The sequence below is a fragment of the Leptonychotes weddellii genome, chromosome 2, assembly GCF_054177405.1.
Source record: "Leptonychotes weddellii isolate Sample4059 chromosome 2, ASM5417740v2, whole genome shotgun sequence".
Taxonomy (NCBI): Eukaryota; Metazoa; Chordata; class Mammalia; order Carnivora; family Phocidae; genus Leptonychotes; species Leptonychotes weddellii.
In genome coordinates, this window is record NC_138370.1 from 17246769 (window position 1) to 17273419 (window position 26651).

At 36.1% G+C, this 26651-nt stretch overlaps 3 protein-coding genes across 4 annotated transcripts in view; 1 reads left to right on the forward strand and 2 right to left on the reverse strand.

Annotated features, from left to right (window-relative positions):
• Nucleotides 1–3290, forward strand: part of MTMR7 (myotubularin related protein 7) — a 105186-nt gene extending 101896 nt beyond the window's left edge. Inside the window, exon 14 of the mRNA XM_006744844.3 lies at nt 2206–3290. Coding sequence (XP_006744907.1) covers nt 2206–2568 — 363 coding nt within the window. The 3' untranslated portion in view covers nt 2569–3290. The remainder of the gene's footprint in view (nt 1–2205) is intronic.
• SLC7A2 (solute carrier family 7 member 2) overlaps nt 1–26651 on the reverse strand; it is a 363691-nt gene that overhangs the window by 232273 nt on the left and 104767 nt on the right. The gene's annotated exons all lie outside the window — the stretch shown is intronic.
• The window catches only part of VPS37A (VPS37A subunit of ESCRT-I), a 42732-nt gene continuing 36060 nt past the window's right edge, over nt 19980–26651 (reverse strand). For both annotated transcript variants that reach the window (XM_031040816.2, XM_006744845.3), the window contains exons 10-12: nt 24147–24290; nt 23096–23176; nt 19980–21533 (exon numbers count right to left, since the gene is read on the reverse strand). In XM_031040816.2, the coding sequence (XP_030896676.1) occupies nt 23096–23176; nt 24147–24290 (225 nt within the window). In that variant the 3' untranslated portion in view covers nt 19980–21533. The remainder of the gene's footprint in view (nt 21534–23095; nt 23177–24146; nt 24291–26651) is intronic.

A 26651-nucleotide genomic window follows, 5' to 3' on the forward strand; every position in this document is an offset into this window, starting at 1 on the left:
GAAATCAAGCATAAATCTTAATCTATTATAAATCTGCAAGGGTAAAACAAACCATCTTTGATCCTGTATGGAGAGCTCGACCTTAAGTTTACATGACTGGAGCAATAGTTTTTGTGCATCAAAATCACCTCACAAAAAATCCTACTACCAGGGCTCTAAGCCCAGAGATTCTGATGGAGAATCTTTCGAGCTCCACAGTGATTGTGAATTTCCTCCAGGGCTGACAGACCTTGAACACAGAGACAACTGAAATGAAGCAAAGGTTAGGTTTTTAGGATTCCGGAGCTCTGGTAAAAGCCTCTATGATTTTTGCCATTTTTAAGTCCACTCACAACATCAGTAGGCCAGTTTTATTTCCTCTTCCTAAAGGTACCCAAGCTTTACGAAAAGCTTAGGATTCTCCTGGTCTGTTCCAATATTCTTTTTGTTAAAATACTAAAAATGAAAAAAAAAATTTACTTAGAAAAACCTTAATTAAAAGACATTGGCTCTTTTTCCTTTATAACAAAGTCAAAACCCCTTAGTCTGGCATTTAAATTTTCCCATAATTCAGTAATCAGTCCTTTCAGCTTTATTCTCTACTATTGTCCTTGCTCAAATTTTAAAATTTTTTATTTAACTAACATATAATGTATTATTTGTTTCAGGGGTACAGGTCTGTGATTCTGGGTCTTATATACTACCTAGTGCTCATTACAATACATACCTTCCCCACTGTCCATCACCCCCTGACCCCTTCCCCTCCAGCAACCCTCAGTTTGTTTCCTAAGATTGAGTCTCTTATGGTTTGTCTCCCTCTCTGGTTTTGTCTTACTTTGTTTTTTCCTTTCTTCCCCTATGATCCTCTGCCTTGTTTCTTAGAAAATTCCACATATGAGTGAGATCATATGATAATTGTCTTTCTCTGATTGACTTATTTTGCTTAGCAAAATACCTTCTAGTTCCATCCATGTTGTTGCCCTTGCTCAAATTTAACTGTTCTCTGCTTCTTGTACACAATGACCTCTTCCTACTTTTGTGTTTTTCTTCTCACTGTCCCTCCTGCCATAAATGCTCTAACCATCACCAGCAACCCCCCAGTTTAATTCCTTCACAGTCCTGTTAAAATGCTCGTTCATTCCTGAAGCTTATTCAGATCTCTTCCCTCTAGCCATCCCACCTGCCCTCTTAAAATTATTTTGACCTCTTCCAAATTCTTACATTACCTGAATTCTGCCTCCATACTCCAAGTTCCTTATGGCTGGATCTGTATTTATCTCTGTTACTTATATTGCCCAGTACAATGCTCTTTGCACACAACAACTTAGGGTGAATGCTTTTGAAATGATTAGGTAATACTTGATCTTTTAACACCTCCCTTGCTGATGCCAAAGGATGAAATCTGGTAAAATGTATTTTGAACAACCCAAATGTCCATCATCTGATGAAGAGATAAATAAAATATGGATACTCATGCAATGTAGTATTATTTAGTCATAAAAAGGAATGAAGTATTGATACATGCTACATTGTGGATGAACCCCAAGAACATAAACTAAGGGAAAAGAAGCCAGACATGAAAGAACACATGGTTTATGATTCCATTTGTAGGAAATGTTCAGACTAGGCAAATCCATAGAGCTAGAAAGTAACTTAGTGGTTGCCAGGGCTGTCGGAAGGGGGAATGGGGAGTAACTACTAATGGATATGGGGTTTTCTTTGGGGATGAAAATATTTTGGAATTAGGTAGTAGTTAATTGTTGTGTAACCTTGTGACTATACTAAAACCAACGAATTGTATATTTGGGGGGGGCAGTTTATGGTAATTGACTTATATCTTAATTTATAAACTTAGATAATAAACACCTCATTCCTGATGTTTAAAAAAAATGTATTTTGAGTTCATAGGATGAAAATCATTATGTAAAACCTTACAGGTATAGAAAGAAGGATGACTCCTGATTGCCAGGTGCTTTACATAGTTTTTTTTGTTTTTTGCTTGTTTTTTTTGCATTTTACAGAAAATCTATATACTAAGGCAGGTATTACCTTCCTTAATTAGAGATGAAGAAACCAAGTCTCGGAGAATCTAACTATTTTGTCCAAGGTCATAAAATCTAGCTTTGAACCCATGTCCACTTAAATCCCATGTTCTTAACATTATACTCAGCTGGAAAGTAATAAATGCTAAATTATTTATGTTTCCGTTTTTTTTTTTTTTTTTAGAGGCTGGAAAAAATTCAAAAAGTCCAGTTGAATCACACTAAAGTGAAGAGTAAGCAGAGTGAACCCAGCAAACACTCAGGGTTTTCCACCTCAGACAACAGCACAGCCAACACTCCTCAGGATTACAGTGGAAATATGAAATCATTTCCATCCAGGAGTCCTTCCCAAGGTGATGAAGATTCTGCTCTCATTCTAACCCAAGACAATTTGAAAAGCTCAGATCCAGATCTGTCGGCCAACAGTGATCAGGAGTCTGGGGTGGAGGATTTGAGCTGCCGGTCTCCAAGTGGTGGGGAGTGTGTACCAAGTGAAGACAGTGGCAAGGACCGTGACTCGGATGAAGCGGTGTTTCTCACTGCCTGAAGTTTCCCTGTGGGGATCCAAAATAAAGGACACACAAGAAACACTTTCCAAAAATAAGGGAGCAGTGCAATTTAAAATAAAAAATAATTCAAGAAATGGCACATGTCATTGAGAATTATAAAATGTAGCAATGAAAAGGGAAAAAAAAGTCCAACTCTTAGTTTCTTTAGATGTTGAAGAACAGGCAGTAGCCATTTCTTTTATCAAACATATATAAACGAAAAATTCCCCATTTTAAATGTTGTTCTAGACTCTGAAAGTTTTGTTCACTACGTAGTGCTGACCTCTTCCATCACCTGAGTTATCATTACAAATCTTCCTTGTCATAGCATGCATCTGCTCAAAAAGTGCCCCGACTCCTTCTCCCCTCAAACCTGTTATCCTCAGTCTTTCCCTGTATTTCACTTCCAGATATATATTTTGTTTTCTAGAATATTTGACATTGCCTTCCATCCTGTTACCAGTATTTCTAGTGACAGAGCACACTGTGGAAACGCACCCCTTTTGGTTGGCAGATGTGTCTCTAACTGAGGAGCTTTGTAATTGCTTGAGCTTATCTTTCAGGTTTAATGATCACTTTAACTTTTCCTTAAATAATATATTTTGAATTGTTATAATCTTGTTTCCTTTTTCTGGAATCTCATCATTTAAAAAATGCTGAAACATAATTCACTTCTTCTCTAACACGGGTCTAATACCTAATAAAATAGAAGCAACATTTACTCTTTGGTTCTTAAAATATGAATTCAGATCATATTAAATATAACAGTTTAAATTATAAATGTTATAAAACATAGCATTTTAAAATAACCTTTTATTACTATTCCAGAGATTGCATTACCACGACAGTGTGGGCCAACCACCAGCCTGATGCTTTTAGTATAACAAAGTTAGCAGTGTAACATTTTGATAAGGAAGAACACCAGTTAAAAACTAGAGAATTTGGTTGTCCTGTCTATTTAACAATAGAATAAGTTTTATCACCTATTGTTTTAGAAACTGTGTAACTGGTTAATATGACTTAACATTAGTAACCACTGACTGCTGAAAGTTCTGAAAAGAGTTTGATTATAAACTTTTGATCTGAAGAAACTTAGTGGAGAAAGTTTAGACAGAGATAAATAACATTTACAACTGCATGGTTTTTAATTATCATTACATTCTAAAATGTAAAGGGCCCACTTTTATAATCAAATGAGGGGAGGGTGGGGGAGAGAGAGAATCTCAGGCAGACTCCCTGCTGCTCACGGAGCCTGACATGGGGCCCAATCTCACAACCCTGAGACTATGACCTGTGCCGAAATCAAGAGTCATATGCTAAACTGACTAAGCCACCCAGGCACCCCTACATCAATATTTTGAATAGGTTAAATTTGTTAAATAAGGTATTAAATTTTGCTGAAATGGGAATAAGGTAAGAGAGGGAAGAGGAATAACATCACCAACATGGTGACAGAGGTTGTTTCTGACTTTGCCCCCCTTCACAAGAAGACTAACAACTGTTCATGGACAAGATACCACTGAGAGGATCCTAGAGCGCTCAGGAGTGAGGCTAAGGCCCCCCACAGCACAAGAGAGACCAAGACAGACTGCATTAGAAGGGTAAGAGGGACAGCTACATGCTGACCACATTGCTCCTCCCCCAGGCTGGCTCAGTACTACATGGAGAGATTCCCCCTTGAGCCTATGGTTCCTCTAGGGGGAGAGCCCATGGGTGACATCCAGCCTCCCACCCACCCAATGTTGTGGGTTGCTTAGCTGGAGCCCCTCAGGTTTCACTCCACAAGGACTGCAGGGAAAGCCATGGGGCTCAACCACTAGGAGCCTGTGACAAGAGAAGGGGAGAGGGGCTTCCAACAACCAACACTTGGGAGTTGGAAGACAGTTCCTATGAGCACAGCCTAAGTAATAGTCCCAACCAGTGGTTTTGTTCATCTGCAAACCAGGTCAGTGGCACAATCTGGGGAACTCGGCAGGGTTCAGGCCTGCCAAATGTGGGTCCCCAAAGAAGGAGTTCTGCTGGCCCTGGTGCCTGGTCTTCTCATACCTTGGCAGAAGAGCTGAGCCACAGCTACCCTCCTGATCAGAACATCTATTCAGGAAAGTTTCGGAGTTGCCTAAAGTGGGCTCTTGCCCACACAGTAACCAGAGACCTAGCCATCTCCAGCCCCAACATCTACAAAGCATGGCCTCCTGCACCATCCGACAGGAAGGGCTGACAAAAACACCTGGAAGCTGTGTGATCCAGCAACTCTTAAGCCAAGAAATAGGTGGGCAGAACTGATAGCACCAAAAAACAGTGGTCTTGTTTGGCCAGGGAACTTGAGGCATGGGTTGGCTTGAGTCAAGACCACAAAGCATTAATGGCCTTTGAGCTGCTTCTCCTGCTGCACCCGACCAGGAAAACTAGTTCAGAGCCCCACTTATTGCTGAACACAACCTTCAACCCACCCACACAGGGAACCTAACCAGAGCACACAGGAAACTGCATAGCTCACCCAACATCCCCATTTACAGGGCACTTGAATAGAGCACAGCACATGGCTCTCCATGTCTGTAGAGCAAAACCAGTGGTCTCATCTGACCAGGATATTCAGTGCAACTCTTGCCTGAATCAGGTCCCCAAACAACCTATGCAGGCCCTGGGTTCCATCCTACTGCCCTGCTAGGGCAGAGAGGATAATTCACAGCCCCAACAAAGGCTAAATATAATACCCAGTCCCAACCTTCTAGTAAGCCTAACCAGAGAATCCAGGAAATCACAAAGACCATCCCACAGTCTGACTTGAGTAGGGAACCAAGCCAGCAGTGCTATCCAGCTATTCTCAGTCCCTGACATACCTCTGAACTCAGAGCATGAATAGCTGCCTTGCCCAAAAATAGACTCTAATAGGAGGCCCCACCTACCCAAGGATGTTATCAGCAGACATGTCCAGAAACCCAGACTGAGCTGACTGGTAAGAAATGTCTCTGCCAAATCAAACATGCTAAGTCTGGAAGAGGAGACCCCTTACTCAAATGCAACCTAGGGAATCAAAGATCTTGTGAAAAATCAGGTAAGTATGATACCACCAAAGGAAACAGATGAAGCTCTACTAACTGACCCAAAAGAAATGGAGATCTGTGAGCTGTCAGATAAAGAATTCAGAATAATTCCCATAAAGAAGTTTAGTGAACTGTAAGAACACACAGACAGCTAAACAAAATTAGGAAAACAATACATGACCAAGAAGTTCAACAAAGAAATAGAAATCATCAAACACACTCCAAATCCTAGAGCTAAAAAATATAGTAACTGAATGGAAAAATTCAATAAAGAGTTTCAAAAACAGACTCAACCATGCAGAAGAACAAAGCAATAAACTGGAAGAAAAACAATTGAAATTATTCAGTCAGAGGAGCAAAAAGAAAAAAAATGAAAACAAAGTGAAGAGGGGCTACAGGAAGTATAGGACACAATGAAAACAAATAATATTTGCATTATGGGAATACCAGGAGAAAAAGAAATGGACAGAAAGTATATTTAGAGCAATAATGGCTGAAAACTTCCCAAACCTGGGTAGAGAAATAGATACCCAGATCCAGGAGGCCCTAAGGACCCAAACAGGTTGAACTCAAATAGGGCTAAATCAAGACACTTTACAATTAAATGCCAACAAAGACAAAGACTTTTGAAAGCAACAAGAGAAAAGAGAGATTACAAAAAAGGGAACCCCAAATAAGGCTAAAGGTGGACCTCTCAACAGAAATTTTTCAGGTCTGAAAACAATGGGATGACATATTCAAAATAAGAAAAACCCAAAGTTTCAATCAAGAATTCTATACCCAGTGAAGCTGTCCTTCAGAAATAAAGGAGGGATAGACTTTGCCAGATAGACAAAGGCTGAGTGATTTCATTACCACTAAACCTGTCTTACAAGAAATTCTATAGGGAGCTCTTTGAGTGAAAATAAAAGATCACTAGTTAATAGCATAGAAACATAAGAAGGCAGTGTAAAACTCACTGGTAATGATAAATAGTAAAAAAATGGATTCTGTAATAGGGTAATGGTGGTGTGTAAGTCACTTAAGACGCTAGTTTGAAATTTAAAGACAAACACAGTAAAAGTAACCATATCTTTAATAATCTGATATTAACTACACAATAAGAAAAATGTAAATTGCAACATTAATTAACTAAAATGTGAGGATGTGAGAAGTGTAAAGCTTAGGAATTCAATTAAAGCTGCTATTAGTTAAAAATAGGATGTTAAATTTTAAGATATTTTATGTAAGCCTCATGGTAACACAGGGAAAAACTTTAGTAATTATACAAAAGATGACAGAGAAGTCAAAGTATACTGATAACGACAAGACATCAAACCACAAAGACAAAAGAATAAGAAACAAGGAACAAATGGATCTACAAAACAAACACAAAACAGCAAAATGGCAATAGTAAATCCTTATCCATAATTACCTTAAATGTCAATAGATTAAATTCTCCAAAGACACAGAAAGGCTACGTGGATTAAAATAACAAGACTCAAATGATAATCTACAAGAGACCCATTTCAGACTTAAAGGTAGACTGAAAGTGAAGAAAGACATTTCAAGCAATTGGTAACCAAAAAAAAAACCCAAACCAACAACAACAATAAAAAAACCAGGGGTAGCTATACTTGTATCAGACAAAATAGACTTTAAAAACTGTAAAAAGTGGGTACCTGGGTGGCTCAGTCAGTTAAGCGTCTGCCTTCAGCTCAGGTCATGATCCCAGGGGCCCAGGATCAAGCCCCATGTCTGGCTCCCTGCTCAGCAGGGAGTCTGCTTCTCTCTCTGCCTCTGCCCCTTCCCTTGCTCGTTATCTCTCTCTCAAATAAAATCTTTAAAAAATTGTAAAAAGAGACAAAGAAGGTCATTATATAAAAGATAAGGGGGTGAATACATCAAGATGATGTAACAATTATAAATATTTATGCACCCAATGTTACAGTCAGAGCACATAAAGACATAGAGCAAAAATGAACAGACCTAAAAGGAGAAATAAGCAACAATACAGTAATAGTTGGGGATTTAATACTCCACTCAACAATGGATAGATCATGCAGATAGCAAATCAATAAGGAAAAAGCAGATTTGAGTAACACAACAGACAAAATGGACTTAACAGTGATATACAGAACATTCTCTCTGGAGAGAATACATTCTTCCCAGGTGTAAATGGAACATTTTCTTTTTTTTTTTTAAAGATTTTTTTTTTTTTTTATTTATTTATTTGAGACAGAGAGAATGAGAGACAGAGAGCATGAGAGGGAGGAGGGTCAGAGGGAGAAGCAGACTCCCTGCCGAGCAGGGAGCCCGATGCGGGACTCGATCCCGGGACTCCAGGATCATGACCTGAGCCGAAGGCAGTCGCTTAACCAACTGAGCCACCCAGGCGCCCGGAACATTTTCTAGGATAGAACATGTTAGGTCAAAAAACAATTCTTAGCAAATTCAAGAACACTGAAATCATACCAAATATCTTCTCTGACCATAATGGTATGAAACTAGAAATCAGTAACGAGGAAAACTGCAGAAAAAAATGGAAATTAAACAACACTCTCCTGAAGGGAATCAAAGAAATTAAAGTGGAAATAAAATATCTTGAGACAAATAACAATTGTGAGATGCAGTAAAAGCAATTCAAAGAAGAAAGTTCATAGCAATAAAACATCCCAGATAAACCATCTAACTCCAGGCCTTAAGAAGTAGAAAAAGAATAACAAAGTGAACCCCAGGTTAGCATAAGGAAGGAAGTAAAGATTACAGAAGAACTAAATGAAGGAGGGAAGAGGAAAGCAATAGAAAACATTAACCAAACTAAGAGGTAGTTTTTTGAATATATATAATTGACAAACTATTAGATAAATCAAGGAAAAATGAGGAACCAAATCAACAAAATTGTAAATGAAACATGGAGATATTACAACTGATACTACAGAAATACAGAGAATCATAAAAGGCTAATATGAACAATCATATGCCAACAAACAGGAAAATGTTATAAGAAATTAAATAATTCTTAGAAGCATACAATCTACTGAGACTGGAATTGAGAAGAAACAGTCCGAATTAGACTAATTACTGGTATGGAGATTTAATGAGTAATTAAAACTCTCCCAATGAAGAAAATTCCAAGACTAGACGTCTTCACTGGTAAACTTTAACAAATATTTAAAGTAAAATTAACACTGATCCTTCTGAAATTCTTCTAAGAAATCAAACAGGTGACACTTCCAAACTCATTTTACAAGCCAACATCACCAATGTTGGCTTGTAAACCAGAAAACCAAAGCCAGAAAAAGATACCACCAGAAAACTATGAACCAATATCCCTGATGACAGAGATGCAAAAATTCTCAACAAAATACTAGCAAACTGACTTCAGCAGCTCATGAAAAGGATCATTTACAATGATCAAGGGTGATTTATACCTGGGATGCAAGGATGACTCAACATGTGTCAATCAATCAATGTGATACATGACATTAATAAAAGAAAAAAATCATGCGATCATTGCAATAGGTACAGAAAAAGCATTTGAAAAAATGCAACATCCTTTCATGATAAAAACTCTTACCGATTACATATAGGAGGAATGAATCTCAACATAATAAAGGCCATATATGATAAGTCTACATCTATTCCAGTATTCAATGGTCAAAGGGTGAAAGCTTTTCCTTTAAGATAGGGAACATGACATTGTGCCCACTCTCACCACTCATAGTCAATACTGTATTGGGAAGTCTTTGACAGAGCAATCAGGCAAGAAATAAAAGGCATTAGAAATGGAGATGAAGAAGTAAGATTTTTCTCTATTTATATATGACATGATTTTATAAACAGAAAATCCTAAAGACTCCACCAAAAAAAATGTTAGGTCTAATCAATGAATTCAGTAAAGCTGTAGGATACTCAATTAACATACAAAAATTTGTACCATTTCTATACAATAACAAATTACCTGAAAAAGAAATAAAGAACACAATCCCATTTACAATAGCACCAAAAGCAATAAAGTACTGAGGAATAAATTTAACCAAGGAAGTAAAAGATCTCTACTCTGAAAACTATAATAAACTGATGAAACTAAAGACGACTCAAATACATGGAAAGGTATCCTGTGTTGTCAGACTGGAAAAAACTAATATTGTTAAAATGTCCATACTTGCCAAAATCCATTTATAGATTCATGCAAATCCTTACCAAGATTCCCATGGCATTTTCCTACAGAAGTAGGGAAAATTCCTAAAATTTATACGGAACAACAAAAGACTCTGAATAGTCAAAGACATCCTGACAAAAAAGAAAAAAAGCAGTACAAGCTATACCATAAAGCTATAGTAATCAAAACAGTATGGTACTATCACAAAAGCAGACAAATAGATCAGTGAAGAGAACTGAGAGCTCAGAAATAAACCCAAACATATAGGGTCAACTATTACTTGACAACGGAGCCAAGAACACTCTGGAGAAAGACAGTTTCTTCAATGAATGGTCCTCGGAAAACTGGATGTTCACATGTTAAAGAATGAAATTATACACCTATCTTACACCACTTACAAAAATTAACTCAAAACGGATTAAAGACTTATATGTGAGACTTGAAAAATGAAACTCCTAAATTAAAAAAAGGAAAAAAGTTCCTTACCATGGGTCTTGGTCATGACTTTTTTGGATGTAACACCTAAAGCACAAACAACAAAATAAAAAATCAACAAGTGGGATTACATCAAACTAAAAGTTTCTTTTGCAAAAGAAACAACCAACAAAGTGAAAAGATAACCTATGAAATGGGAAAAAAATACTGCAAACTACATATCTGATAGGGAGTGAATATCCAAAAAAGCAGAGAGAACTTATAAAAACACAATAACAAAAATAAAAGTAATCCAATTTAAAATGGGCAAAAGACTTGACTAGACATTTCCCCATAAAAGACACACGAAAGGCAACAGTTATACGAAAAGATGCAAATCAAAATCACTGACATATCACCTCATGCCTCTTAGGGTGGCCATCCTCAACAAGACAAGATATAACAAATGCTGGTAAGGATGTGGACAAAAGGAACACTTGTGCACTATTGGTAGAACTGTAAACTGGTGCAACCAGTACAGAAAACAGTATGGAGCATCCTCAAAATATTAAAATAGAATGACCACACCTACCAACGCACGAGCAGCAGTTGAGGTCAGGACCCACAGCCTTCCAGGCCAAGGGTTACTCCTGCCAACCAGTTACCCTACAGGATTCATGGTTGCCCCTTGCAACCACTCACGCTAGGGGCCATCCCTGCCTACCACTGTGCCCACAGCATTTGTGGACCCACCACAACAAGAGGGAGCACACAGCCAACACAGTTGGCAACCTTGGAGCACCTGGCTCTGGTGGCCAATGGAGATTGCGCTTCTGGGCCCTACAGGATATCCCCTACCAAAAGCTATCCAGACTAGGAGACATAGCTGAACTACCTAATATATAGAAAGAACAAAGAGAGGCAAAACGAGGAGACAGAATAGTATGTTCCAAAAGAAAACCTAGAACTAAAAACCTCAGAAAAAGAACGAAACAAAATGGAGATGGTTGATCTAACAAATAGTTCAAAGTAATGGCCATAAAGACGCTTACTAAACTTGGAAGAACAATGGATGACAAGGTGAAAATTTCAACAAAGAAAAAATATAAGAAAGTACCAATCCTAACTGAAGAGTAAAATACCAGAAATGAAAACTACACTAGAGGGAATAAACAGCAGATTATATGATAAAGAAAAATGGATCAACAATCTGGAAGACAGGGTGGTGAAAACTACCCAAACTGAACAGGAAAAAAAAAATGATAGTTTAAGGGATCTCTGAGACATCAAGAATACTAACAATCACATTACAGGGAATCCCAGAAGGAAAAGAAAAAAGAGTAGAAACTTTACTTGAAGAAATAACGGCTGAAAACTTCTCTAATCTGGGAAAGGAAACAGACATGCAGGTCCAGGAAGCACAAGTCTCAAACAAGAGAAACCCAAAGAGATCCACACTGACACATTATAATTAAAAGGTCAAAAATTAAAGATAAAGAGAGTATCTTAAAAGCAGCAAGAGAAAAACAATTAGTTACTTACAAAGGAGCCCCCTCCCCCATAGAACTATCAGCTGATTTTTCAATAGAAAAATTACAGGTCAGAAGAAAGTGGCACAGTATATTTAAACTGCTGAGAGAAAAAAAACCCAAAACCTACAACCAAGAATACTCTACCTGGCAAGGTTATTATTCAGAATTGAAGGGAAAATAAAGAATTTCCTAGACAAGAAAAAACTAAAAGAGTTCATCACCACTAAACCACTTTGCAAAAAATATTACAAGGATTCCTTTATGCAGAAAAGCCCATAACTAGAAATAAGAAAAAAAATGAAAGAAAAAAATTTGACTGATAAAAACAAACATAGAGTAAAAATAATGGATCAACCAATTATATAGCATGAAGATTAAAAGACAAAAGAAGCAAAATTAATTATATCTATAATAATCATTTAAGGGATTCACAAAATAAAAAGATGTAAAGTATGACATCAAAAACATAAAACGTGGGACAGGGGAGTATTATTTTTGTATTTTTGTATGTATTATTTTTAGAATGTGTTTGAACTTAAGCAACCACCAACTTAAAAAAGACTGCTATACACATAGGTTGTTATATATGAACCTTCTGGTAACAACAAACAAAAAACCTGTAATAAATACACAGCAAGAGAAAAGGAATCCAAGGGTACCACTAAAGAAAGTCACCAACACAAGGGAAGAGAGGAAGAATGAAATAGAGATTATAAAAACAACCAGAAAAAAATTAAGAAAATGGCAATAAATTCATACCCATTAGTAATTACTATAAATGTAAATGAACTAAATGCTCCAATCAAAAGACAAAGGGTGGCTGAATGGATAAAAAAAACAAGATGCTGTTTACAAGAGACTCACTACAGATGAAAACACACATATACTGAATGGGAAGGGATGAAAGATACATGAAAATGGAAAAGAAAGCTGGAATAGCAATAGTTATGTCAGACAAAATAAACTTTAAAACAAAGGCTATAACAAGAAACAAAGGGCATTAAATAATAATAAAAGGATCAAACAGGAAGGTTTAACATTTATAAATATTTATACATCTAACCTAGGAGCACCTAAATATTGAGACACAAAGGGAGAAACTGACAGTAATATAAAATAGTAGTGGACTTTAACATTTCACTTACTTCAAAGGATAGATCTTCCAGAAAGAAAATTATTAAGAAAACATTATCCTTAAATGACACATTACACCAAATGACTTAATAGATATATACATGGTATTCTATCCAAAACAGGAGAATATGCATTCTTCTTAGGTGCAAATGGAGCATTCTCCTGGAAGAATCACATGTTAGGCCACAAAGCAAGTCTCCATAAATTTAAGAAGACTGAAATTATATGAAGCATCTTTTCCAGCCACAAAGGTATGAAACTAGAAATCAATTAACAAGAAGAAAACTGGAAAAAACACAAACACATGGATACTAAACAACATGCTACTAAACAAACAATGGGTCAATGAAGACATCAGAGGAAACTAAAAAAACAGAACAAAAAACCTTGAGACAAATAGAAATGAAAATGCAACATTCCAAAATCTGAGACACAGCAAAAGCAGTTCTAATGGGAAGTTTATAGTGATACAGGCTCACCTCAAGAAATAAGGAAAATCTCCAACAATCTAATCCTACATCTAAAGGAACTAGAAGAACAAACAAAACCCAAAGTTAGTAGAAGGAAGAAAACAGAAAAGATCAGAATAGAAATAACTGAAATAGAGACAAACAAAACAAAAACAATAAAAAGGATCAATGAAACTAAGCTGGTTCTTTGGAAAGATAAACTTCAAAATATTTAGTCAGGCATATTAAAAAAAAAAAAAAAAAAGAGCCAGGGCCCAATAAATAAAATCAGGAATAGAAGAGAAGTATCATAAGAGACTACAATGAATAATTATATACAAAATTGGAAGACCTAGAAAAAATGGATAAATTCCTAGAAATATACAATCTTCTGGGACTAAATCCAAAAGAAATAGAAAATCTGAACAGACCAATTACTAGTAATGAAATCGAATCAGTAATCAAAAAACTCCGAACAAAGTCCAAAACCAGATGGCTTCACTGGCGAATTCTCTCAAATATGTAGAATTAATACCTACCCTTGTACTATTTCAAAAAAAAATGAAGAGGAGTAAATGCTTCCTAAGCTAATTCTATAAGGCCAGCATTACCCTGATACCTAAACTAGAAACAAACAAACAAAAAAACCAACAACTGCAAAAATTCTCAACAATATATTAGCAAACTGAATTCAACAATAAATTGAAAGGATCATCCACCACAATCAAGTGGAACTTATTCTGGGAATGCAAGGATGGTTCAACATTTGCAAATCAATTGTGATAAACCACATCAACAAAACAAAAGATCAAATGATCATCTCAATGGATGCATAAAAAGCATTTGACAAAGTTCAACATCTATTTATGATAAAAAGTCTCAACAAAGTGAGTATAGTGGAAATGAACCTCAATGTAATAAGGCCACATATGGCAAACTCACAGCTAACATCACAGTCAACACTGAAAACCTGAAAGCTTTTCTTCTAGGAGTAGGAACAAGACAAGGACGTCTATTCTCACCACTTTTATTTAATATAGTATTGGAAGAACTAGCCACAACAATTAGGCAAGAAAAAGAAATAAAAGGTATCCAAATTAGGAAGTAAAACTCATTATTTGCAGAAGACATGAAACCATATATAGAAAACCCTAAAGCCTCCACCAAAAAAATATTAGAAATAAAATATTAAAATAAAGGAATTCAGTAAAGTTGCAGGCTACAAAATCAATAAGCAGAAATCTGTTGCATTTCTATACAGTAATAACTATAAGAAAGAGAAAATAAGAAAACAATCCCAATGACAATTGTATCAACAAGAATAAAATACTTAGGAATAAATGTTACCAAGGAGGTGAAAGACTGCTGTACAGAAAACTGTAAGACATTGATGGAAGAAACTGAAGATGACACTAATAAATGAAAAAACATGCCATGTCGTGGATTGGAAGAATTAATATTGTTAAAATGTTCATACTACACAAAGTGACATACAGATTCAGTACAATCCCTATCAAAATACCAATGGCATTTTTCACAGAACTAGAACAAATAACCCTAAAATTTATATGGAATCACCAAAACACACCAGATAGCCAAAGCTGTCCTGAGACAGAACAAACCTGAAGGTATCATGCTCCCGGATATCAAACCACATTACAAAGCTACAGTAATCAAAACAGTATGGTAATGGCACAAAAACAGACACATAGATCAATGGAACAGAATAGAGAGCCCAGATATAAACTTACACTTATAAGGTCAACTGATCTTTGACAAAGTTGGCAGGAACATACAATGGAGAAAAGACAGTCTCTTTAATTAATGGTGATGAGAAAACTGGGCAGCTACATGCAAAAGAATGAAACCAGACCACCTTCTTATACCATATACAAAAATAAGATAAAAAAGTACTAAAGACTTAAATGTACGATATGTATCCACAAAACTGGAAGAAAACAGGCAGTATGCTCTTTGATACTGGTTTTAGCATCAGTTTTTTTTTTTTGGCTCTTTTTAAAGATGGATAGCATAAGCAAAAATAAACAGAACTACATTAAACTAAAAAGCTTTTCCACAGCAAAGGATACCATCAAAAGAACAAAAAGGCAACCTACTGAATGGGAGAAGATATTTGCAAATGACATTTGATTAGGGGTTAATATCCAAAATATATAAAAAAACTCATCCAACTCAATATCAGAAAAATAAACAATTCTGATTAAAAATGGGTAGAGGACCTATAAAGACATTTTTCCAAAGAAGACAAAGAGGTGATTAATAGGCATGGAAAGATCATCAGCAACCATGGTGAAATGCATATCAAGACCACACTGAAATATCACTTTGTATCTGTCAGAATGGCTATTATCAAAAAGATAAGCAATAACATATTGGTGAGGATATGGAGAAAAGGGAACCCTGGTAGACTGTTGGTGGGAAGGGTAAATTGGTACAGCCACAATGAAAACAGTATGACGTTTACTCAAAAAATTAAAAATGGATCTACCATAGGATCCAGCCATTCCCCTTCTAGGTATTTATCTAAAGAAAACAAAAACACTAATTGGAGGGCGCCTGGGTGGCTCAGTTGGTTAAGCGACTGCCTTCGGCTCAGGTCATGATCCTGGAGTCCCTGGATCGAGTCCCGCATCCGGCTCCCTGCTCAGCGGGGGGTCTGCTTCTCCCTCTGACCCTTTTCCCTTTTGTGCTCTCATTCTCTCTCTCAAATAAATAAATAAAATCTTTAAAAAAAAAAACAAAACAACACTAATTGGAAAAGACATATGCACCCTTCATTATTTATATTAGCAAAGATACTGAAACAACCTAAATATGCATGATATATGAAAGGATTAAAGAAGTGGGGGGTGTGTGTGTGTGTGTGTATACAGATATACACACAGTGGAATATTACTCAGCCATAAAAGCGTGAAATCCTGTCATGTGTGACAACTAGGACAGACCTAGAGGGTATTATCCTAAGTGAAATAAGTCAGAGAAAAACTAATACTGTATGATTTTGGTTATATGTGTAATCTAAACAGCAAAAAAAATGAACAAACAAAACAATACAGGAACAGACTCACAGATACAGAGAACTGATGGTTGCAGAGAGGGAAGGGGAGATAGACAAAAGAGGTGAAGGGGATTAAGAGGTACAATCTTCCAATTATAAAATAAGACAGGGGATGTAATGTACAGCATAGGGAATATAATAATATTCTAACAACTTTGTATAATGACAGATGGTAACTAGACTTACTGTAGTGATCACTTCATAATACATATAAACAAATCACTATACACCTGAAACTTATACAATATTGCCTGTTGATTATCTTCAATTAACAAAAGTCCAAACTGTCCTTGGAAAAAAAAAACAAAACTGAACTGCCATGACCCAGCAATTCAATTTCTGGGAACATGTCCAAAAGAAACAAAAACATGTAACTCTAAAAGGTTTCTGCACCCCCATGTTCATAACAGCATTATTTACAACAGCCAAGACAGGGAGACAAACTAACTGTCCATTGATGGGTGAATGAAGAAGTTGAGTAGATACACAATGGAATATTATTCAGCAATAGAGAACAAGGATATCCTGCCCCTTGTGACAACATGAGCGGATCCTGAGGGCATTATTATGCTAAGTGAAATAAGTCAAGAGAAAAGCAAACATTGTATGATCTCATATATAGAATCTAAAACAAACAAACAAACAACTCATAGGAAAAGAGATCCGACTTATGGTTACCAGAGATGGGGGTGTAGGGAGGGGGACTGGAGAAAGATGGTGAAAAGGTACAACCTTCCAGTGACGAGATAAATGAGTACTAGGGTCGTAACATACGCATAGCATGAGCATAGCTAACACTGCTTCATGATACACATGAAAGTTAAGAGAGTTAATCCTAATAATTCTCATCACAAGGAAAACAACTTTTGCTTTTTAGCTTATCTCCCATGGTGAGATGATGGATGCTTCAGTCGACTTATTGTGGTAATCATTCACAATGTATGTAGGTCAAACCATTATGTTTTCTATCTTAAACTTAGACAGTGATGTATGTCAACTATGTACCAATAAAACAGAAAAAAAGAGAAAGGACAAGAAAGCTACATTGCTGAAATGCCCGGTATGAAAGGTTTGGAGGGCGTATAGCAATATATTTAAATAAAATAATCCAGTATTCAGTTGACCCTTGAACAACATCAGATTGAACTGCACGGCTCCACATATATACAGATTTTTTTTTTTCAATAAAGCACAGTAGTGTAAATGTATTTTCTCTTCTTTATGATTTTTAACATTTTTTCTCTAGCTTACTTATTGTAAGAATACAGTATATAACAAACAAAATATGTGGTAATCAACTGTTTATGTTATCAATAAGGCTCCTAGGCAACAGCAGGCTACTGGTGGTTAAGTTTTTGAGGAGTCAAAAATTGTACATGGATTTTTGTCTGTGCAGGAAGTCAGTGCCCCTAAGCTCCACATTGTTCAAAAGCCGACTGTAATTGTTTATGTGTTAATCATTTAAACAGAACAACTCTAATATGTCAGAGATGTGTTATAAAAGTACTCTGTTAATGTAAATAAAACAAGTACAATTCTTTTAGAACATAAAATTTGAGCATACTCTGCTGAGGAATACTTGTTCATTTTCTGCCATTTACTGTATATAGTAATACCTTATTAATGATACTTAGGATAATACTTGTAATGGATTTTGCATTTTTATAAGACAACTCACTATATGCCATTGTTGTAGTTATTAACTCTTGGAAACTTCTTTGCCTAATACTGAGGATGAGATTTTAATTTCTTCCATTTGGCAGTTTATATCTACAAAAATACAGAAATTTTTTTTTTAAAAATGACACAGTAAATATATGAAACAAAACTATGCAATTTATTTTGAAACACAAATAGTATAAATATTTGGTATTTTAAAATGTCTTTAATGTGATGTCTTTCCCATCAGACACATAAACTCTTTTTTCAGCCTCCCCAAACGTTTTACAAGATACTATAACTTACACATATGTTCATTTAGACTACTTACTAGAAGTTAATCTAACACTGATATTTATATAAAAAGTTACATTTATTGCATATTAAAACTTTATTATGCTTTCACAGGGTCTTGAAAGAGCATGGCCAAACCAAAAGACTAAAATTAAAATCTCTAATAGCACATATTCATTTTACATCAAACATCAATCAGAAAGTGTTTTATTTAGAGCACCTGTTTTAAGGCATAGGTAATAAACTAATGTAAAACCGACTCAAGGCAGATTACTTCCCAACTAGTAATATTTAGAGCTCAAGTGACTTGTTATTTAGTGATACTCAGGAAAATTTAATTATTTGAAGTAGGTAAGAACTTTGACCATAAATTCAGCAATCAACAAAGGAACTTCTTTAAAAATAAAGTTAGGTGAGGATAAGGGAAACCTTGGCATATGGTTTTATTCTTTAAGATCAAAAAGTTTACTCTCTTCCCCTAAAAATGAATTCCAATTTTCATTGAAATTCCTTCGATTTAAGCAAATGTAATTTATGATCAAACTTACCTGTCAAACAACCTCTATTCCAACATAAACTTCCTACTCTTGTTTATTCCTAGAAAATCTTCCAATTTGAAACAGGTATCTTTACTGTACATCCCATTTATTTAGACAACTTTCTTCTATTTGAGACATTAGTGTTTAAATTTCTACCCATGACAAACTTCTACTCTGAATAATAACTCCTAAGCTTTCCTCTATTTTCTGATTTCCATCTGGTCTTCTCTTACATGTTAAAGTAAAATCAGAACCTCTGCCTTGGCAGGCCTTTTTTCCCCTGTGGCATGACCTCTCCAAATGACCAATTTTTAGAAGAAAACAACATAGCCATAAAATTACCCAAAAAATCACTTACTTTTTCTATTGCAATATAAACCAAAATATGCAGATTTTTTTCTGTCTTGGACAACTTATACAACCTATATCTGAACTAAATTGTCTGTTGGTTAAATGCGGATAGATATTCATGATCAAATTCCTCTTTTTAATGACTGGGTTGTAAGGAAGTTGCCTAATAAATTAATTTTGGAAGGAGGAAGCAAGCTATGTTAACTGGTATAGAATGGAACTAGGACAGTTTGGTTTAAAGAATAAAAAACATTGAGATGAATTACGTGATTATGTAGAAGAAATTTACTGTGTAAGAAAATGTGGGGTTTTTATGTTTTGGGGGTTTTGTTTGTTTTTGCGTGGAGGGGAAGGCAGATGAGCACCCAAGCACCTAAACCATGTTTGAGTTACTGTATAGTATTTCCACTGTGCCTTATTCTGAATAGGTGTTAAATAAAATTAGCAGATCAAATGAATTAATGTCCTTTTAAAATGGCTGTGATCTGCTGCTCTCTTGTTATAGGTTCTACACAGTTTCTAAGAAAGCCACCTGATTATTTGCAAAAGACTGGGGCTATTATGTCCTCCATTGCAGTGACTGCTGGGAAAATTGGAAGTTCTGCTGGTCTGTGCAATATGCAAAGGTTTCTGAATACCCAGAAGACTCTGCCATAAATTTAAAACACTTACCTCGGTTATTTCATCTACAAATCCATAAAAATCATGTCTGGTCATTCTGAAGATTAAACAGCATGCCCTTAGCACAGCGCCAGTGAGACAGGCAATTAATGAAAGTTAATATCTTTATTCCAATTATATACTTATAGTCCATATGAATACTTGCTCTTCCACAAAGACAGATTAAGTATTATTTTTCAATTCTAAGAAAATAATTTTTTTTTTCCTAAAGTTCTATTGCCAAGGACATGTACAGAAAGAAAAAGAATTAAAAAAAAAAACAAAACTGTAGTACTATATGCTGGCATCTGGAATAACAATACATATTGGGATGGAAATTTAAACAAAAGTATGCATTAACTTGTTTTGTGATTTAGACACCACCTTACCAAGCCTCAGATACACATAGTTACAGATTTTCTCCTTTATTAGCTTTTACAGCTACCCATAAAATGTGTTCATTCTGTAACATGGTATAGAAGCAAACTGCTGAACATAGTACAATTTAAAGAGCAAATTCAATAAAATTAATTAAAAACTAGACTGCCCAAAAGTTAAATATTAATTTTATTAATAAAGCTGTTCTCTTATGAAAAGCTAACTCACAGTAAAGGTCAAAAGAATTCATTGACTTCTGTGTCTAGATTTACTATTTATTAACAAAAAGATTGTTTTTAACATTAGGAATTTAGAAAGTATATCATTATCCAATCACAAGCCTATCAGATAATTATATAAAAAAAGGAGTATGAAAGTTTATGTTGGACTAGATGAAGCGGAAGGCAATTTTTTTTCTATTAGGTAAAATAATTATTTAACTGTATTGCTTCTTAAATGTATCCTTAATTTTATTTTTTTAAGATTTTATTTATTTGAGAGAGAGAATGAGAGAGAGCACATGAGAGGGGGGAGGGTCAAAGGGAGAAGCAGACTCCCTGCCGAGCAGGGAGCCTGATGCGGGACTCGATCCAGGGACTCCAGGATCATGACCTGAGCCGAAGGCAGTCGCTTAACCAACTGAGCCACCCAGGCACCCCTAAATGTATCCTTAATTTTAAAAATTAAACAATATATGAGCAGCTGATGTATTCTCTTGATTTATTGTGTATTAAAAGTTACTTTCTTGAGATGGCACATTAGTAGGTTTGGTATTTCCTGACACTATAAATACTTAAAAACAAATATTTTTTGAAAGTTTCATCATTTGGAAAGAAGGAGAAATAAGGCTTTCTATAGTTGAAAATAGTAATTTTTCAAAAAGGTTTAGAGGAAAAATATCTAAACAAACCATTTTTGATAAATGAGGCAGTGTCAAATTAAAAATATAAATTTAAACGAAGCAATTTTATAAAATATTGAAATTAGCTAAAATTACATGCATAGGTACTTAATAATTGAACAGAGGAACAGCAGTGGAACTTAAATATGATAGGATTGATCAACAATAAATAAACATAGTGCAAATCGTGCAGAAAAATTTCTCAAAGCGAAGGCTACAGCAGTCATTCTAATCTGTACAAAATCAGTCTCAGTTCTGTATATGATCTATAACAGGATATCTATGAATTCAGCCACTGTGATGAAATGCCAATTTGCAAATCATACATAAAAATGTGCTTAGTCTTGTGTCATTTCTGTCTTGGCAGTTTATGTTTTCAGGAAAATCTGAAAAGAAAACATAAAAAACCCTAAGATTTAACTTAAGGTGATAAATTGTCATCTCTTTACATTCTCTTCCAATTAAGATCTACCTATAAGAAGATAACTTGACTATGAGGGAAAAGAGGTAGGGAAAGAATTCTATCATGTTCGTATAAATAATTACTCAGTGCCTACTTTCTTCCTAAACCTTGATATTAAAAATCAGCCCTTACCCAAGGGGAACTGACAGTATGATTTGTAAAACAAGAAAACAATTCAATGTTATGTACAACCAGATTAAGGGAAGGGGCAGATGAGTCTGAGGTAGAGATGAGAAATTCCTGCCACTTCCTTCCCTATAAATGCTCCCTCTTCAGAGTCCCCTCCTTCAGCTCACTTGAATGAGCACAGAGCCACATGACACTGATCTCCAGGCCAAACTGCTGTTGGGCCAGTCTCTTTCCTGGGGATTGGCAGTGAAACCCTTGTTTAGTTTCCATGGGCGACGTGAACTGTCCTAATGTGGCCAGGCCTGTGGGGAGCAATGGTGGAGCATGTGCGAGGGGAGCGAAGAAAGGCACTCTGAAGAGCTGCAAGTCAGGAAGCACAAGACAGTGAGAGGCAGGCAAGAACAGAGACACAGAAAAGAGAAACAAGCAGCCTTAGCAAGGGTGTGAGAAGAAGTTATTATGGCTTCTTGTCGTGTTTTCACTCTCAGCGACTGAGCTGTCCTTTGTGCATTCTGACTCTTATAAAGTATTTCTGCATTGTTCAATAATACAAGCTTTTATTTAAATTTGTTGGGGTGTGAACTAGTCTTCACAACCAAATCACTCCTAAACTACATAGATGGAGAGGAAAAGGGAGTGTCTTGAGATCAATAAGAGCGTGACCAAAGATACAGTGATAGGAGAAATAACATGAAATGGAGAACTTAAGGGGAAAATGGAAAACTGAAGTGGGTGTTCCCAAACGTACTGCAGATTATAGAAGGCTTAAAGACAGAGAGAAATTTAACAGTGATCCTGCCCCTGCTAAGGTTTCATCATAAGTTCTGCGACAGAGAAAGTATACCACAGGGTGGTATTTGAGATCGTTCTGTCAGTGCTGTGCAGGAAGGAGAAAAACTACATTCAGGTGACTGGCAAGACAATTACTGGAATAATCCTGGTCTGAGATGGAAAAGCAACAGATAGGAAGTTCATTTTAGGGAAGAAATGACAAAGGAGACTAGTGAGAAATAATGTCAACTAAGTGAAATGGTAAACACCATATACCAGCTAAGAGACAGGAACGAATTACAGCTTACGATTCTACAGAAGTAGCTATCCAACACTGAAATAAACATTTCATTTAAGCCAACAGCATAGTGACAAACTATCCAAAAGATTTCCACTGGTTAAATGCTAATGTATATAAAATTATGCTTAATGTATACTACAAAGCATTTTCTATGTCATCTAACACAGAAGCTATGACAGAATTATGCTTAAAGCTGACTAAACAGGCACTGGGGTAAAAAGACTTCAATTAAAGAGTAGTCATGCAATAGCCTTCTGACTCAAACTTTCTGGAAGACAATTTACCTATAGTGGGGCATGAAATTGGCTGTGCATTGCTATTGCTTGTTGAAGTTTCTCTTCCTTGGCTCTTCTACAGTGGCAGATCTAGAAGATAAATGATTTAAAATACCAGTCACTTCTCCAATGATTTACCTACTCCTTCTTACCATTAGGACAGAATTCGAAGTTTAAGAATCCCTTAACCTGTTGACATCTTTAACTTTTGAATGTTTAAGGTAGCTCAGAATTTAAGAATCCCCACCCCCACAAACACTGAATTGTATCTGGAAGATAACCTCTGCCTGTGAACTTCCAGAATGTTAAATAAACCTTGACCCTTTATATCAATTCTCTGATTGTGGAATTTCAAGCATCTGTGTTTTAAAAATATAAAAACAAAACCCTACTGTTGTTAACCAGGAAGCTTAATAAATAAAAACTTTAAGGTACAGCTATATAGTACCACAAAAGAATGAACCAAAAATCAATGCTTTACTAATGCTATAACCATAATCTTTAACGTCCCTGAACTTCAATGTTCTCTTATGGAAAATGGGGACAATAAAATCTGCCCACTTTCCTTAACAGGATATGCACATACATAGTACACATTTTACAAAGTTTATTAACAAAAAGGTTAATTTTCAAATGTGATGCTTCAGAGAAATCAGGTAAATATTTAGAACTCTATCAAAGGGCAAGATACGGTCAAGTAGACTTTCTTAATTTTTGGAAATCAGAACAGAACAGAAACTATCGCAGAATGTTCCCAATAATATTTACAAATTTTAAAGTAACTATTTATAGATTATTCCCTTTTAAATAACTTGTTGAACATAAGAAGTTGTACACTCCTATAACTATTAAGACCAGACTTAAACTGATTTACTAGCTTTAGTACAAAATGATAGTAAAATATTGCTATCATTCTTAAAAAAGAGAAGCTCTTCAGTTTCTTCTCATGGCACTCAAAACTCCAGCTCAGTAACATGCTAAAGTATTTTTTAGTCATGAAAATACTTAAGTAATTTGGTATAACACTGTCACTTGTCCTCAACTGAAGAGTTTTACATACTGTTCTCTTTTCCATGAAGCTACTGAGAAAATCATCTATTTCAGTTTTTCCCTCTAAGAAATCTTCAGCAATATTATCAGATTCTTCCTCAGCTTCATGTGCAGCTACTTTCAATCTTGCCTGTAGGGCACTCGCACTACAGCTCTGAAAAAGAAAATCAAGTACTAATTTAGTTTACACTGCTCAGAAAAACTTCTTAGAGGCAAAGGAAATGAGATAGGGGTAGGGAGGAGCAATTCATTATATCCCTTACACAGCCTCCTTCTTTTTTTTTTTTTTTAAAGATTTTATTTATTTATTTGACAGAGAGAAAGACACAGCAAGAGAGGGAAAACAAGCAGGGGGAGTGGGAGAGGGAGAAGCAGGCTTCCCGCGTAGCAGGGAGCCCGATGCGGGGCTCGATCCCAGGACCCTGGGATCATGACCTGAGCCAAAGGCAGACGCTTAAGGACTGAGCCACCCAGGCGCCCTCACAGCCTCCTTCTTGAGGAAAACTGCTACCACCCAGGTCCTCAGCTTTTGGATATAGGGATAGATACCAAACACAAAATAACCGAATCCATTGGCTGCAAACCACTGAATGAGGGAAACTGAGCCAATCAGTGTCTTCTCCTGGGATTTAGGAATTAGGTCATTGTGGTAGGCACCCTCTAAGAGGACCTCTATTATTCCCCACCTCTTGAGTGTGGGCTGGACACAGTGACTCCCTTCTAATGAACAGAATATGGCAAAAGTGATGGGATTAAATCTGACCAAACAGGCAAAAGACCTGTATAAACACTGCTGAAAAAAACTGAAGAAGACATAAATGGAAAGACATCTTGTGTACACGGATTGGAAGACTTAATATTGTTAAGAAGACCATACTACCCAGGGGCGCTTGGGTGCCTCAGCTGGTTAAGCGGCTGCCTTTGGCTCAGGTCGTGATCCTGGGGTCCTGGGATTGAGCCCCGCACTGGGCTCCCGGCTCAGCAGGGAGTCTGCTTCTCCCTTTCCTCTCTCTCTCTCTGCCCCACCTTCTCATGCTCTCTCTCTCTCTCAAATAAATAAAATCTTTAAAAAAAAAAAAGACAATACTACCCAAAGTGATCTACAGAGTCAATGCTATTCTTATCAAAATCTCCATGACAGTTTTTTGCAGAAAAAGAAAAACCCATTCTAAAATTCATATGGAATCTTAAGTGACCCCAAACAGCCACAACAATCTTAAAAAGGAAGAACAAAGTTGCATACTTCCTGATTTCAAAATTTACTACAATGTTACAGCAATCAAAACAACATTGTACTGGCATAAGAAGAGACATGTAGATGAATGAAAGACCAAGCCTAGAAATATACCCTCACAAACATGGTCAAATATTTTCAAAAAGTGTGTTAAGACCAAAAGACAGTCTTTGGCAAATGGTGCAGGGAAAACTGGATACTCACATCAGGATGAAGTTGGACCTTTATCTTACCTCATATATAAAAATTCACTCAAAAAATAAAAAAGTAACTAAAAATTAACTCAAAATGGACTGAAGACCTAAATATAAGAAATAAGATGATTTTTATTTTTTTTTTTATTTACTTTTTTTAAGTACGCTCCATGCCCAGCGTGGGGCCCAACGTGGGGCCCAACGTGGGACTTGAACTAATGACCCTGAGAGCAAGACCTGCGCTGAGATTAAGAGTCAGGACCCTTAACCGACTGAGCCACCCAGGCTATTTTTAAAAATAGTCATGCTAGTGGGTGTGAGGTGGCAACTCACACACAGGAATGAACAGGAATGAACCATTTTCTCTTCACCCTTGCCAACCCTGGTCATTTAACTTTTTAAGTTTGGCTCAGAAGAATGAGGCAGATTTTGATTATAATTATTATTATTGAAAGGCTGACTATCTGTTCAAATGCTTCCATTATTTATTCATTGAATATTTACTGAGTATCTACTATGTGCCAAGGACTGGACCTGGTACTGGGTGTATGGGGGAATAAAATATGGCATGTTTCTGCACTGAAGGCACCAAGAGTCCAGTGAAGTGATTTACATACTTTACACAGAAGACTGACTCATCATCCCCAAAGATTTTGAGTGAACACATGTAGAGACAAGCGTAGGAATCAAGGTTATATTTTTTAAGTGTTTCAAAAATCATTTCAAGCAATTCTTCTATAAATGGCACAGAAGACAGAGTAACTGTTATACCAGTGTGTCTACTGGACATTCATATTTCTCTTTTTGAGTTTCTTGTTCTTTCCTTTGCTTTCCTTTCACTGTCTTATTCCTAATATTAAGGGGATCCTGGAAATATCTGGCAATTGTGATGCCTGCTGTTGGTTTCTAATATCTCAAGTTAAGGAATTAATTTCTATTCTTAACTTACTAAGAATTTATAAAGAATGATGTGACTATTATTCAGCATCTACTAAACTCTAATGTGCAGCTAAGAGTGTTTCAGTTGTTTTTCTCAGACTTTCTTCTGGTTAAGAGGAAGGGAGGACTGCTTACATTTGATTCCTGA